This window comes from Denticeps clupeoides, chromosome 13 (genome assembly GCF_900700375.1).
Source record: "Denticeps clupeoides chromosome 13, fDenClu1.1, whole genome shotgun sequence".
Taxonomy (NCBI): Eukaryota; Metazoa; Chordata; class Actinopteri; order Clupeiformes; family Denticipitidae; genus Denticeps; species Denticeps clupeoides.
In genome coordinates, this window is record NC_041719.1 from 3,472,030 (window position 1) to 3,486,385 (window position 14,356).

At 46.6% G+C, this 14,356-nt stretch overlaps 2 protein-coding genes across 3 annotated transcripts; one reads left to right on the top strand and one right to left on the bottom strand.

Annotated features, from left to right (window-relative positions):
* The first annotated feature begins 280 nt into the window (after window positions 1-280).
* serpinh1b (serpin peptidase inhibitor, clade H (heat shock protein 47), member 1b) lies at window positions 281-3,613 on the top strand. Of its 2 annotated transcripts, XM_029000635.1 has the most exons (6): window positions 281-434; window positions 1,072-1,115; window positions 1,642-2,246; window positions 2,313-2,411; window positions 2,491-2,723; window positions 2,808-3,613. In XM_029000635.1, exons 3-6 carry the CDS (start codon window positions 1,664-1,666, stop codon window positions 3,108-3,110), a joined length of 1,218 nt encoding a protein of 405 aa, XP_028856468.1. In that variant the 5' UTR covers window positions 281-434; window positions 1,072-1,115; window positions 1,642-1,663; the 3' UTR covers window positions 3,111-3,613. The 2 variants fall into 2 exon arrangements, with proteins under 2 accessions (XP_028856468.1, XP_028856469.1); XM_029000636.1 differs by lacking the exon at window positions 1,072-1,115 and having other exon boundaries at window positions 307-434.
* Window positions 3,614-4,615: 1,002 nt separating this feature from the next.
* On the bottom strand, window positions 4,616-13,128 carry gucy2f (guanylate cyclase 2F, retinal). Its single transcript, XM_029000197.1, has 19 exons — window positions 12,655-13,128; window positions 11,548-12,342; window positions 10,987-11,288; window positions 10,548-10,902; window positions 10,320-10,404; window positions 9,978-10,074; window positions 9,758-9,877; window positions 9,597-9,677; window positions 9,339-9,515; window positions 9,068-9,224; window positions 8,842-8,991; window positions 8,474-8,622; window positions 7,880-8,043; window positions 7,566-7,758; window positions 7,287-7,461; window positions 7,021-7,119; window positions 6,783-6,877; window positions 6,591-6,676; window positions 4,616-5,803 (listed from the first exon to the last, which is right to left on the bottom strand). Exons 2-19 carry the CDS (start codon window positions 12,266-12,268, stop codon window positions 5,719-5,721), a joined length of 3,291 nt encoding a protein of 1,096 aa, XP_028856030.1. The 5' UTR covers window positions 12,269-12,342; window positions 12,655-13,128; the 3' UTR covers window positions 4,616-5,718.
* Window positions 13,129-14,356: the final 1,228 nt, after the last annotated feature.

The window sequence follows — 14,356 nt, forward strand, 5'->3', positions numbered from 1 at the left end:
GGCAGGGTTTTGAAAAAATGTGTCAGTATGACACATTCCTCTTTTCATTTCATAGCACAGCGACCGAAGCAAGCTCAGTAAAAAGCAAGACAGTGAGTAACGTCTTCAGACGCCATACCAAAAACATTCCACTCGGAAACTCTAATGTTCTTGTAGCTCGTGCTGTTGGAGTGAAATAAAGGACTTGTGCATGAGCGGGGTGGTCTGAATAGGCTTTAGGACCTTGCAGAGTGTGGATCTGTGGTGGTCACTTGATCCAAGGGGAGGGCCAAAGCCCAGCTTCCCAAGGAATGCTGCATGGGCTCATTTGCATAGCCCCATTCCGACTTCTAGAAGTTTCTGCTCTACAGTATAAAGGCCTGCTTGGACAGGCTTTGCTCCACAGTGCCACATCAGCTATAAAACGACAGGAGCCTGTGCTGTGCGAGTGCAAGGTAAGGTTAAGATCTTTTTTTTTTGGTGGTGTTGATGGAGTTTCCTTCCTTTGTGTGGAGCTGCAGGACAGGAAAATTCTGGAATGACCGTCCTTTCAGTGGGGATTTGCCTTTGGAACAAGATGTTCTAGGAACAACATGAGAAATAACTTTTTTTTTTTATTATTCTTACTTGTTTAAACATGCAGTTTTTTCCCATTAACACTAAAGCAAGCAACAAAATGGTGTTAAAATATACAAAAATGCAGAAATGTTGAATGTTTAGAGCTTTTCGTAGTTCTCATTCTGCGTAATGCATGCCTTTAACAGTGGCTTCCTCTGATTTCTGTCAGTAAACGGGAAATGAAAGAGAGAGAACTCTTTAAGTCGTGCCCAAAAGACAGAAATACAAAACTTTAATTCAGGGGATGCTCTGCAGTGTAGAAAGGGAGTGGCTCGAAAAGTCAGGAATCTGAATGCTGCTCCACTGTGGCACATCTGATTGGACGAAGAGTTTCTGTCACCCGACCCTCGGCCAATAGGACCTGTGTCTATGTGTCTTCTGCATGGTTAAAGATACTTACAGCTATGCAGAAAAACGTATTCAAATACTCTGTAAGTACCTTGAGCAGATTACCATGCACCTCTTTTCTTTCAGAATGAAAATCGCAAACGTTGACATCACTATGAAAGCCTATGAAGGTATCCCAATACAACAAATAGACAAGAAACAGTGGGAAGACGTTAGAGTTCTCAACAGGGTTATAGCCCATGGCCCTTTTTTTTGTGTGCTTGAGGTCAAAGAGTCCCTGTTGATCGGCTCTGTGTAAAGCTGCCACACCTCACCTCAGGCTACGCTTTTTGTCCCTTTGTCTGGAAATCCTCTGGCTTGTCTTGTTTTAACCAAAAAAGACTGTCTTATTTTAGTCTGTTTATGGATATAGGAAACACACTTTTTTTTTACTAGGTGACATAAGAGACCTCAAGTAATTCCTTCAAAGTGAATGTTTAAACTGCTTATAAATGCCCTCTGGCCTCTCACCGAAGATCTCACACATTTTTTTTTCTTGGTAAAGCAGCTGCTTTTTACGGCCTCAGGCCTATTAATCACACGAATCCTCCTGCACCAACTTCTCCCACAGCATTAGACAGCTGATATTTCTCTGCTGGAAGCTGTACATTGCCACAATAGACAAGTTCTCAGAAGCTTGTGGCTTTATGTTTTCAGCCTGTTCTAGAACGCAGTCAGGATGTGGGTGACCAGCGCCGCTGCCCTGTGCCTTCTGGCTCTCCTGGCTTCTGCAGAGGAGAAGAAGCTGAGTAGCCATGCCACCAACTTGGCGGACACCAGCGCCAATCTGGCCTTCAGCCTGTACCACAACGTGGTGAAGGAGAAGGACCTGGAGAACATCCTCATCTCTCCTGTGGTGGTGGCCTCCTCCCTCGGCCTGGTGGCCCTCGGGGGCAAGTCCACGACGGCCTCGCAGGTGAAGAGCGTCCTGAGTGCCGACAAGCTGAACGACGAGCACCTGCACGCGGGGCTGTCGGAGCTTCTGTCCGAGGTGAGCGACTCCGGTGCGAGAAACGTCACCTGGAAGATCAGCAACAGGCTGTACGGGCCCAGCGCGGTCACCTTCGCCGACAGCTTTGTCAAGAGCAGCAAGAAGCACTACAACTACGACCACTCGAAGATCAACTTCCGCGACAAGCGCAGCGCCGTCAACTCCATCAACGAGTGGGCGTCCAAATCCACTGAGGGCAAGCTGCCAGAGGTCACCAAGGACGTGCAGAACACCGATGGAGCCATGATTGTCAACGCCATGTTCTTCAAGCGTGAGTGTTTTAGACGGTGTTCTGTTGTTGAAGTGCGACATAAAACTCACAAATGTCTCCCTGCAGCCCACTGGCACGAGAAGTTCCATGACAAGATGGTGGACAACCGGGGTTTCCTGGTCACAAGATCCTTCACCATCTCTGTTCCCATGATGCATCGCACAGGCAAGTGTCGACTCCTCGTGGTTTCAGGGAGACTCTGAACGTCCACAGTGTTCTGAGCGTTGTGTGGGTTGCTCTGCAGGTCTGTATGACTTCTACGAAGACACGGAGAACAGACTGTTCGTGCTGAACATGCCCCTGGCCCATAAGAAGTCCAGCATGATAATCATCATGCCCTACCATGTGGAGCCACTGGAGAGGCTGGAGAAGCTGCTTACCCGCAAGCAGCTGGACACCTGGGTGAGCAAGATGAAGGAGACAGCGGTGGCCATCTCCCTGCCCAAGGTCAGCGTTGAGGTCAGCCACAACCTGCAGGTAAAAGCAACAAGTCTCCTTCCAAACCACCATCACACATGATCCACAGAGCAGGAAGAGTCAAACGCATCATCTATCTTCCAGAAACATCTCGGAAAGCTAGGTCTCACAGAGGCTGTGGACAAGTCCAAGGCCGACCTGTCCAACATCTCAGGGAAGAAGGACCTCTACCTCTCCAACGTTTTCCACGCATCTGCCCTGGAGTGGGACACCGAGGGAAACCCCTTCGATGCCAGCATCTTCAGCTCGGAGAAGCTCAGAAACCCCAAGCTGTTCTACGCCGACCACCCCTTCATCTTCGTTGTGAAAGACAAGAAGACCGACTCCATCCTCTACATCGGCCGCCTCGTGCGTCCCAAGGGTGATAAGATGCGAGACGAGCTTTAATGTCTCAGTGTCCCTCAATCTTCTTGTTCCTCTTTTTGCAAGTTTTTAATTGTTTTTATGCCTGTTACCTCATGAGCTCGTCCCATCAGATCATCCTAAACGATCGCATTTCCCAGACCTGGTGTCACCACGTTCCATTTTTTTTTTCCAACTTGTCGTTTCGTTACCAAGGCCATGACAGACAGCATGCTTATATTAAGTGTGATCTTGCCCCATTCTACCCGATTGTATTGTTTTGTGTGCGGCCCTCCACCTGCTTTAGGGTTTGCTGTGTCTGTGTGGGTCTTTTTGCATTATCTTTAATGTTTAAAGAGATGAGGATTTTTTTTACACACGGACTTTCATTCCCGACCCCCGACATTCCTCTGTCTGCACTGAAACTACAACAACCTGCAAGCGAAATGCAGCACAGGTCACACCAACTATTGGCTTAAACCACAACACTTGGTTGGAACTCTGTTGGAATGGAATTTTGTATTTTGGAATAAACATCTTTTAAACAATTTGGTATTTTCTGTCCCATCTTTGTCCTTTAGCATCTGGAGGTCTTGTTCCAGACACCGTCCTGAGGAGATAAAAACTGCATAATGCTGTGTCTAGCAAACACTTCAAGAATTTCATGATCTGGCCTGACTGATGCTAATCTGTCTGTGATTGGTCTAGGGTCTGCATTCCTGATGCACACCTGGCACTGTGAGCAGAGGGATGTGGGTATTCCCAGTCATATTCACTTCCTAGATGGTTAGAACTTTCAGGTCTTCCATTGCCGTAAACATTCATAGCAGCTGTAAAATGAACATAAAATAACAAACGGATGATACGACAAGTCAAATTGATAAACCGGAGGACCTGGAGCACCCAGGTCATGAGTTGAGACTCCATTTTGGCATAATTCACATTCCACTGAAATTCTCAAGCCGAATCAGGAAAATCAAAGTGGATCACATGTTTTAATGTGAAGTCGCTAATTTACAATTATGTTTTTTAATGGTTCTTTCACTGGTGGACATTTTCATTGTTTAATGTTTGTGCTTTCAAAAGCAGAATATATTAATAATTATAGTTTTAAAACGAATGTTTTGAGGGCCCTGAGCAGCATTGCATTATTGCCCTCTGCTGGTGAAAAGCCTATATTGGTCAGCTCCATAAATACTGGTAGATCTACACAATTCTATTCATTTTGGCGCTATACACCACTACATTAGATCTGAAATTAAATTAAATGTGCTGACTGCAAAGGATTTGCAACCAAAAAGTTATGATTGTAAATTTGTCCCATTACTTTTGGTCCCTTAACAAGTGGGAGGCACATATACAAAGTGTTCCGATGTGGTGGTGTATATAGAGGCAAAAAGATTAGAATTGTGTCAATTTCATAAAGATTTATTGACCTGCTGTATTTCTTACAGATTATGTGAATTTAAATGTATCAGAAATTGGGCAACAAAAACGAAATAGTTGCAAACACTGTCGTATTTGTTGAACAAAGTCAATGTAACACAGGAGAAAGCCAGATAAATAATTTATTTTCTGCAGTACATCTACATTTTTCTAACACATTTTCTTCCCCACTCACACATGCATTTTAATGATAAAGCCTATAATACTGTCTATGCATATTTAAGTCCCATGACAGTATTCTTAAATATTGCTCCTCTGTTACATTAATATTTTGATCAATATATTTAATCTGAAAAACATCAACATTTATACAGTACATGTATTGCTCATGAAAGAGTGCTGAGGTGTGCAACTGAGAACTGAGAATTGCCCCTCACCAACGATGGGCACAACCCCAGAGAATCATTTCAGTGTCATGGATCAGAACTGAAAGGCTGGAAGCAGGGCGGAGCGAGTCGCACGTATGATGGGCTATCGTAAGGCAGTCATACTTTTCACTGGCTCTACCCTACCGAGCTCGAGCTGGGCCTACAGCACAGCGCGCTTCAGGGGTTAAAAGCTACGGGCGCCAGCAGAGCAGAGCGGATGAGCAGTAAACACATATTACTTACCACTGGTCTAAACATTTCAACGTTTTACAACTTGGATGGCATACAAACGGAAATATGGAAATATGCTGTTACAACACTTTTCATTGGGTGCAAATTCTAATCTGCGTTGATAAAGAAACATAATTTAAAACTGATTTAAACGCTCCAAACTGCCATATTTTGTCATATACTATGGCTCACATGGTGAAAATAAGTGGACCATGGATTTTCTGTGCCTGCAGTGACATTATCTCCTCTTTGGTTGGTGTTATTTGGTGGGGATGGGGGGGAATAGACATAAATAAGTGTCCTGTGATATGCTGTGGAGCCACTCAGTGGCCGAACCCAGCAGGTCAGTTGAAGAAGCCCACACATTCCCTGTGACCTGCAACAGGACTCTCACTTCATTAGTGTGCAGCTTTTCAGCTGCGTTGGACAGAGGGAGATTAATCAGACGATGCACAATCCTATTAAAGAGCTCCGTGTAATCTGCAGTGATCAGGCAGGCTTTAGTGTGTCCTGTCCTCTGTTCCCCCAGCAGCGTGGCTTCCTGTCGTCTCTTCGCATCCCGCCTCGCCATGGGCCTTCAGCATTTTCTACCCCCCTACCCCGGGTTATTAGATTTTGGGCTTGTCCACCTGCCTCTTGGCTTTCCGAAATATCATCTTGATCTCCTCGGTTACCATGTCTTGCCAGTTGTCTCTGCAAGTGATGGTAGAAAAGATGCGGTCAGTACAAATGGGCTGTGATTTGGTCACCACATCAAGAGGAGAACCCACTTTCTAAATGATCTAGAACCACTGTGCACAGACCCACACAACCCAACTGAAGAATTGAAACTGTTCTTACATTATTGTGAAATGTCATGTAAATAAATGCCATTTATAAAGAGCGCATTAAAACAAATATACTATTGTTGTTACCATAAATTAACATAAATTAAAATATTATTATTATTCTAAGTATAATAACTATTATAAGTATAATTTATTAAATGAAATATTGCAATTGCATTGTGTATGCTTAAAGTATCATATGCCAATATTCTAAAACACAATCTCAGCAGTATTATTATTACTATTACTATTTGCATTTTAATGTGTTATATACTGCACTGCCACTATTCGTAATCAACACGGCAGCAATATCTGCACATTGTCCACATCCAACATGTCCACATCAATCACAAGCTCAAAAACTGCCACCACCAGCTATCACAGCACCAGCCTTGCATGGTTCTACCTCCTTGTTTTAGATTGTGAGATTTGGACATTTGCTCGGCTTTTCGTTTCTTGTACGCAGCAATCTCCTCTGGACGCAGACCGTGATTGTCTTCCCTAGAGTGGGTTGTGAAGTTGCGCAAATCCACACAAACACAGGGTTAAACCGCAGTGCTGCACAATCGCTAAAGTATATTGACCCCCGCCATCAGTCGCGAGACAGTGAAACTCTCGAAACTTGTTCGTGGCGTTTCTGTGCACGGTCTTACCCCGGTTTGATCTCTGGAGGCTTGGGTAAGGGCTTCGCGAAGTTCGATTTCCCAACTAGCCAGTATGTTTCTTCTATGCCTTTGCCCTGCAGCAGAGATGCGAGCTCATGTTAAGTCTGGCAGATGAAAGCGATTTGAGAGCAAACGTAGAACGTGCCGATGATAAATGCTGTAAATGTAAATGATGCGTACCTTCAGTTCTGTCTTCCCCCTGACTTCGATCTTATATCCCTCATTCATAGAGTTCAGGATCTTCACTGTGCTTATATTCACGTGAATTCTATAAGCTATTAACAGGACAGAGGTCTGCATTAATTAAACACTTTCTGAACATTTTAGCAATGTGATGCAGTAATGTGACACAAATGCTCCAGAAATCCATGCGTGCGGACATTTTCCCCCAAAGATCGTGCTAAAGGGACCGACTTACGCAGCCCTGTGGATTCCATACGAGAGGCAGTGTTGACTGTGTCTCCAAAAAGGCAGTACCGTGGCATGGTCAATCCGACAACTCCAGCGACACATGGCCCTGAGGACAAAATCACAAAAAAAAAAAAAACTAAACGTTGCCCTATTGCTTCTTATGGAACTGATTGGTGAAGCGCATGAAGAAAAAAAAAAAAAAAAAAAAGTTCTCCAGTCTGTTGATGTCTGACCTATCCACGTCCAGAATGGAGCAGATCCGGTTCATTTTACCTGAGTGGATACCTATCCGAATTCTGACCGGCACCTCAGGCATGTGCCGCATCTGGAAGCTGCCAACAGAGCTGAGGATGTTCAGAGACATGTTGGCGATCTCTGCCGCATGCTTGTTGCCATTCCTCTTGGGGAGACCCGACGCCACCATGTAGGCATCACCAATGGTTTCCACCTAGAAAAGGGACAAACAATGTCACCATGTCGCCTCATTCTGCTGTCCCTTCTTGTATGAGGATGATGTCAAATTGGGAAATATTGGGAAAAGCTTTGACTCACTTTGTAGACATCATGGTTGGAGAGCACGGCATCAAAAAGTGAGTAGAGGTCGTTGAGCAGGTCGACCACTTCAATGGGGTCACTGAGGGAGGAGATGGTGGTAAAACCCACGATGTCACTGAAGTAAATGGTCACCTGGTCAAAATACTCTGGCTCCACTGTTGCGCCGGTCTTGAGTGCCTCTGCAACTGATCTGGAGACGGGGGGATTCATTGATCGATTATTTTATTCCTTCATTCGTTGATGCATTCATTCATTAAGAGGCTAGTTAGGGTTGGTTTGTAGGTGCCAGCTGGGGTTGGTGAGGAACTCACGGAGGAAGCATCTCGGACAGGAGCTTCTCCGTCCGCTGCTTCTCCACCTCCAGCTCCTCCGTCCTCTCTCGGATCAGGTCCTCCAGGTTGGAGGAGTACTGCTCCAGCATGCGCAGCATGGAGTCAATGATGTTGGTCTTCTTGCCCTTGTTAATGATCTTGAACTGCGGAACACAGTTTGCATCTATTCTTATTCTGAAGTGGCTTACGAAAAGACTGAGTCTGATGCATTACCAGGTCTTGGATGTTGAATCATGAAAGACACACAACAGACGTATTTATGATCAGCTAACAACATCCAAGCCTTATTTTTGTCTGCATCACATTTTTCTTCTGTTTTCATAAACTCCCTACTACATCCGCTGCTAAGATAGATACATACGTACATGATAAAAAGAACATAAGATTTAACGTATGTTTAGATCATGGATACATGAGGCTGAACATTCAACATTTTTTAAAGCATCTTAAAGACTTAGACTGTTATGAAATAGGCCTTCTGTCAAAGCCTCTTTGGACAACTGTGCTACGAGAAGATGAAGACACGGAATGCAGTATATTGGCAGCAAGTGCTGTTTAGTCTGGAGGTTGTACCTGATCGAAGATCTCGTCAAAGGCTGGTCTCCGGTCAGGCTGCTCACTCCAGCACTGCTTCATCAGCTGAATACACTCCAGAGGGGCCTGATCTGGGGCCACGGTGGGTCGGCACATTGGTGGGGGTTTCTTTACCTTTCTAATGATCTCTAATAAAAAGCAGAATGTCAGTACACAAAATTGCACATTAAAGTGCCTGTGTTCTTGTGTTTAAGCAAAAACATGGAAATTACATCATTTAATTTTATAAATGAGACCTTCTTAGAACTGGAAAGTCAAGAACTCATTCCTAAAGCTCCATTCCCTCTAGTTCTGGGTATTCCCATGTGATTGCATGACTAATTTAGACAATCATCTCAATTACATACCTTCAGGAGACAGTCCCAGCATGCAATATGGAGCACCTCGGACAACCACCTCTTGAAGGATGATGGCAAAACTGTAAACATCTCCTTTGTAGGTCCCTTTCCGTGAGTTCTCTAAGTCTCGGAGGAGCTCTGGCGCCGTCCAAAACAAGTCTGAGACAAAGACATTAGTGTGAAGGCTGCGGCCATGTTGGCTGCTGTGCATGCTGACTGCCTACTGGAAGAGTACCTTCAGTCAGAGCCTCCTTTCGCATGGCTTTCTGTGTTTCAAGAATCTCGTTGAGGCCATAGTCTGTTATCTTTAAGACGAATCGGCCATCGACCACACAGTTTCGAGACTTCAGTCGGCCGTGAGGGAACTCCCTGTGGTGCAGGTATTTCATACCCTGTTCAATGGAGAAATTACAAGTTTTTAACATCTAGACAGATACTTAATTGGTCAATAGATACTTTTATGGGATCAATATGGGATCAGTAGGAAGCGGAGGGAAATTTTAAACCTTAATGAGGTCCAGCAACAACGATGACTTAAACATCCAATCGAGTTTAACATCATCGTTCCGCAGCAGGTCCTGTAGACTCCCTCGAGAACAGTGCTCTGTAACCACTGCAAACATGTCACAGTCCGTAAAGAACCCCAAGAATGGGTTAACGTTCTCATTCCGTAGGTCTTTCATCTAGGGGAGAAAAAAAAATTATATTTGACATCATATATGACACAACCAGACCAGAACTAAGTCACAGACGTATCCGTTTACCTTCATGAAGATCTTTGTTGTACTTTGCTTTATCTCTTTGAATTGTCCCTCTTCAAACTTCTTCAGCCATACCCAGTCACCCTTTGGTTAGATTACGGTCAAGATTTTTATCATTTTGTCAAGCAACATGACTGGAACTCTTAAAAATATGCTTTTGATACCTCATAGACGGCCACATTGGAGTTCTCGTGTGTAGCAGTTGCCATGCTGCCGACTGACTGGTCAGCTGACTTATCCTCAATTGCACTCTTCGATTCACTGAGGTCCTCTAATGTGATTTTCTGAAGAAAAACACACAAAAGGAATGTTTTTTAAGACTTACATTCACAGGTTAAAGAACCTAAAGGTGCAATTTTGGAATGAACTGAAATAAAGACTTGCCCTCTTGCTAAGCTGAGGGTTTATGAACGTGAGATCCTCCAAGGTCAGAAGGATCCGGTTGGGCCCTTTGACCAGTTGGATTTGCTGGATCCGCTTCCTGTTCCCAAGAACATCCACAATAAGAACATAACCAAAATGTTGGCCAGAATCGAAAAGCATTTCTGTAAATGCTTAGTGCACTTTTGGCCGCATTATAGCTTATTTGACTCTGTACATTTATTTGCAAATTTGAAAAGCTGATGGTTAATTCAGACCCATTGCTACAGGTTTGGATTCAGGACCGTGTACAGTAGTCTCAACCATAATTTATGTGAAAAAAACTCGACGTGGCGGTAGAAATACCTTATGAACAGGGTTACGCCCAAGGCTCCCAACGCCAGAACGAAGATGACCACAAACACCACAATGACGTAGACAATCTCCACACCTGCAACAAAGATGTTCTAAGCTTCTTCTTCATTATTCAGTCATTCGTTTTTTTTTTAAGCAGGAACTGCATGTTATAAACATCTGTTGAAGAGACCCACGTGCAGCTCGTGCTGTGACATCAATTCTTCCAATTTACTGTACCTCCAGTGCAGATGGCGTCAGGTTCAAACCAGCAGCCGGAGTCGGATGGCGGCGGAGAGCCTCCTGGGAAGTTAATGGATCGACCAGCGAACTGCACCATGCCGGCGCCCAGGTCCACCAGGTAGCAGCGGTACAGCTCGCCCCCCCAGCCGTTGGTGTCCAAAATCACGTAGTTGGTCTGGCCGTCTCCTTGGCCGTCTATCCGGATGTTCTGGTTGAAGCCGGGGAAGGTCAAGTTCCTTGTGAAGTAGGCCAGGTTGGTCCCAGACAGCCACTGGCCGGCCCTTCTTGCATTGTGTATGGATTTGGCAATGAGGTAAAGACCATTGTAGATTGTCCCAAACAGAGGGGACACCTGCAATGCCAACAAATGGGCGTGTTGGGGGCTGCGCCACGTCACAGCTACGGGTTTAAGGCGTACCGCTCTGCCAGCCCTCACCTGCTGTGGATCTTGTGGCACGTTGAGTTCGCCAAGCCTCTTGGCCATGCTGAAAGCCTCGCTGAAGGACATGAGTTCGGACTCGGCGGTGATGGTCAGCACGGCGTCGTAGGCCTGCCGCAGCTTGGTGTTGTTCCGCAGGGGGAAGTAGGAGGTGTTGGTGTAGGGCAGGCTGTACAGCATGGTGTCATAGGGCACAAACACGTACCTGCCCCGCGTCAGGCCCATGTCATGGGCCTTGGTCAGGAACGACATCTGCTGCTGTCCCCCGACCAGCACCGAGTGCATGCACATGACGATCACTGCGACAGACATTTTACACGCGTTAAACTACAACGTGCCGCACACACCGGCAGTGTGCATTCCCTGTTGAGGTTTTTATGGCAAGATTACAGGCACGGGGTCAGAGGTGCTATTATTGGACTGACATTAATACTCTTGTCAGATTACGCGTGCTCGCGATTACGAAGCGCCGGCAAAAGACTGGGTTCTGCACGCGTGGACCCCGAATCCTGGCGGCATGTTCCGTTACCACAACAGAAAAAAAGTGGCATCACTTGCCTTTAATTTCCCCCGCATTCTGGACGTCCCGCAGCGTGTTCTCCAGGTCGGTTTCATTGTTCCCCACGGACGCCACGATCCCCACGGGCAGCCCCTGGCTCCGCAGAGCGTTCGCCACCTTGTTGGCGGTGTCGATCCACATGTCCTCGTTGGACGAGACAATGCCGACGTTGGCCCACCGGAAGTACTTCAGCACGCTGAACAGCACTCGGGTCGGGGTGGGCAGAATCCGGGCGAACGTTGGGAAGGCCTGGAGCCGGTCCAGCTCGTAATCAATGCACGCCCAGGAAAAGATGGCCTTGTCCCAGTTCTTGGCCAGGAGTGAGGCGGCGCTGCAGTAGCCAGGACTGGCCAGACCCACGAACGCGTCCGCCGCCTTCTCGTAGCTCACGAAGTTCGTCAAAGCCTTGGACGTCTCGCAGGCCTCCTGGAGGACGACAAAGTCGACTTGACATCCCAGGTCCAGGCTGAAGTCCTCGTTGATCCTGCCAACGGCCAGCCTGGCCGCCACTGCCGGGAGGGATCTGGAGTGGGCCGGGTCACAGTTCCACGGGCCCAGGACCCCCACTTTGAAAATCAAACACTGCACGCAGCAGGGAAAAGATAGGATGCCCAGCATGACCCATAGCGAGACGTTGCAAAGCGGCAGCGCGGCGAGACAGCAGGGGTAGCTGGAAAACTCCCACACCACTCGTCCGATGGGGAGAGGAAAATGGTGCATTGTCTCTCTCCAGTGTCCACGTTGGGTCGGCGGGGGCTTTACTCACACGGATTAAAATCCACGGCAAAATGCATCTGGTGACCAAACGTTCAAACCGTTAAAATTTTGGATTGGTTGCCATACTGTTCAAGGCCAGCTTATTATGTTGAAACAATAAGCACACTCGCCTATGAACCAGAAGACCCAGGTTCAAATCCCGCTTACTACCATCGTGTCCTTGAGCAAGACGCTAAACCCAAAGCGTCTCCAGGGTGGGACTGTCCCTGTAACTACTGACTGTAAGTCGCTCATGATAAGGACGTAAATGTAAACGAATAGAATAAACCCTTTAAAACTACAGAATGGAAGTGATGCTTTCAGGAAAGGTAAAAATCGCGGTCACTTACCGTACTGGTGAGACGTCTTCTCCAGGTCTTCAGGTGTCGGCTCCACCCCGACCATCTCCAGGCCCCTCGTCGTTCAGAGGGAATCTGCGGATCTAATTGCCAGTGAGCCCGGGGCGCGCCGAGGACGACGTTCAGCACCCTGGAGAGCTACTCAGCACCCCCCCCCCACACCTTATCGCGCCACAGCTCGCTTACGTTCACACCTTGTGCGACGCGAGTCGGGCGACGCGGCGACCATTCTGTGGCACCCGCTCGGGCTTGGACACTGTTGAGTTGAGCGCTTTACCTTCCCTCCACTGCGCTTCGGCGTGGTGCGTACCGCACCCCCCTGGGAAGGGCGCATTATCTGTTCTTTTTTTTAATTATTATTTCTCTTTTATTTTAATACAATTACACTCAGCCACGAAGACGATGTGGCCCATGTCCATACAAAGCCCTCTCAAAGTGACCCACGGGAGACGCCTAAGTGTCACCTAATCCATATTTGGGAACGCGCGGAGTAAAGAGGATTGCTCGTGACGCGTATCATCTTATTAGAGGACCTGGAGGCGCTGCTTTTACTGTTTTCCACGCCCGGGACGGCCCGTCACGACGCGGTGCCACGGCTCCCGTCCGCGGGGACGCCCGGGGGCCCCGGGGGCGCAGCGGGCCGCGGTAATTAAATAATTCTGGGCCCGCGGCTCCGCCGGGTAATTAAAGTTAACGAGGAGCGCCCATTGGGCGCGTCCCCTGGGCCCGCCTGCTTGTGCGTGCGTCAGGTAAACGGCTGTTTTCCAGCGCGAGGCACGGAAACAAACAAACAAACAAACAAACAAACAAACAAACAAAAGTCGCAAACAAAAGTGCCAAAAAGGCCGCGCTTTCTTGTCATTTTAACATTACATAAAAAATGAAGACCCATGGACGAGATTTAGTTTTTTTACGTTAAAGCTCATTAACTCGATATATATTGTCTTACTTTTTTTAAGTGACGCTTTTAAGAAAACGAGTCCCTTGTACCTTTGCGCTGACCCATATCCATTAAGCCCATGAGCTTCTTACACGTTCCGCCTTGACATCCATGACCCGCGATTGAAACGGTAGATTTAAAACGCGGAGACGACAGGTGCGGCGCTCCGGAGAAATATGATGGATTCAAGAAAAAAAAAACTGTAATATTGATTCAGACACGTCTATATTTTACACAGTTATTCCGCGTTATGGGTCATAACACTCGGTTCTGCTGTGCTGCAGACCAAGATGACATTTGGAAATCAGAATAACGAATTAGTAGATTATAATTAGCGATTGTGCAAGAATAAAAAATAAAGGTGGGTGGAAATTGAAAACTTCCTCTCCTCTGCTGCCATCTCATGGTTGGCACGAAACCCTTTTTCAGTCGCAGCTTCTGCTAAAAAAAAAAAAAAAAAAAAAAAAAAAAAAAGATAGAAAACAAATTTCCCGCTAAAAGAACGTCACAAAAGCCGCGCCCACAACTTTAAACCTCGAGTTTTGCTGGAACTATGGAAATATTTGTTGCCTTCGCATTGCTACCTGTCCAACGACTTAAATTCATGATTTCACAGAAATAAAATGTAAAAAAAAAAAAAAAAAAAAAAAGACTGAGGTGTCACACCCTGCTCCCCGGCTGCCCACTGCCCACGGTTCGACGCAGAGGACACGTTTCACCGCGTCGACTCGCTCTGATCGCAAATATGCAACT

Coding starts and splice junctions, on each gene's coding strand:
- serpinh1b (XM_029000635.1), top strand. CDS start 1,664: ATGTGGGTGACCAGCGCCGCTGCCCTGTGCCTTCTGGCTCTCCTGGCT. Junction 2,247..2,312: donor CAACGCCATGTTCTTCAAGC/GTGAGTGTTTTA, acceptor GTCTCCCTGCAG/CCCACTGGCACGAGAAGTTC. Junction 2,412..2,490: donor TCCCATGATGCATCGCACAG/GCAAGTGTCGAC, acceptor GTTGCTCTGCAG/GTCTGTATGACTTCTACGAA.
- gucy2f (XM_029000197.1), bottom strand. CDS start 12,268: ATGCACCATTTTCCTCTCCCCATCGGACGAGTGGTGTGGGAGTTTTCC. Junction 11,289..11,547: donor GAATGCGGGGGAAATTAAAG/GCAAGTGATGCC, acceptor TGTCTGTCGCAG/TGATCGTCATGTGCATGCAC. Junction 7,462..7,565: donor CCAACCATGATGTCTACAAA/GTGAGTCAAAGC, acceptor TCCCTTTTCTAG/GTGGAAACCATTGGTGATGC.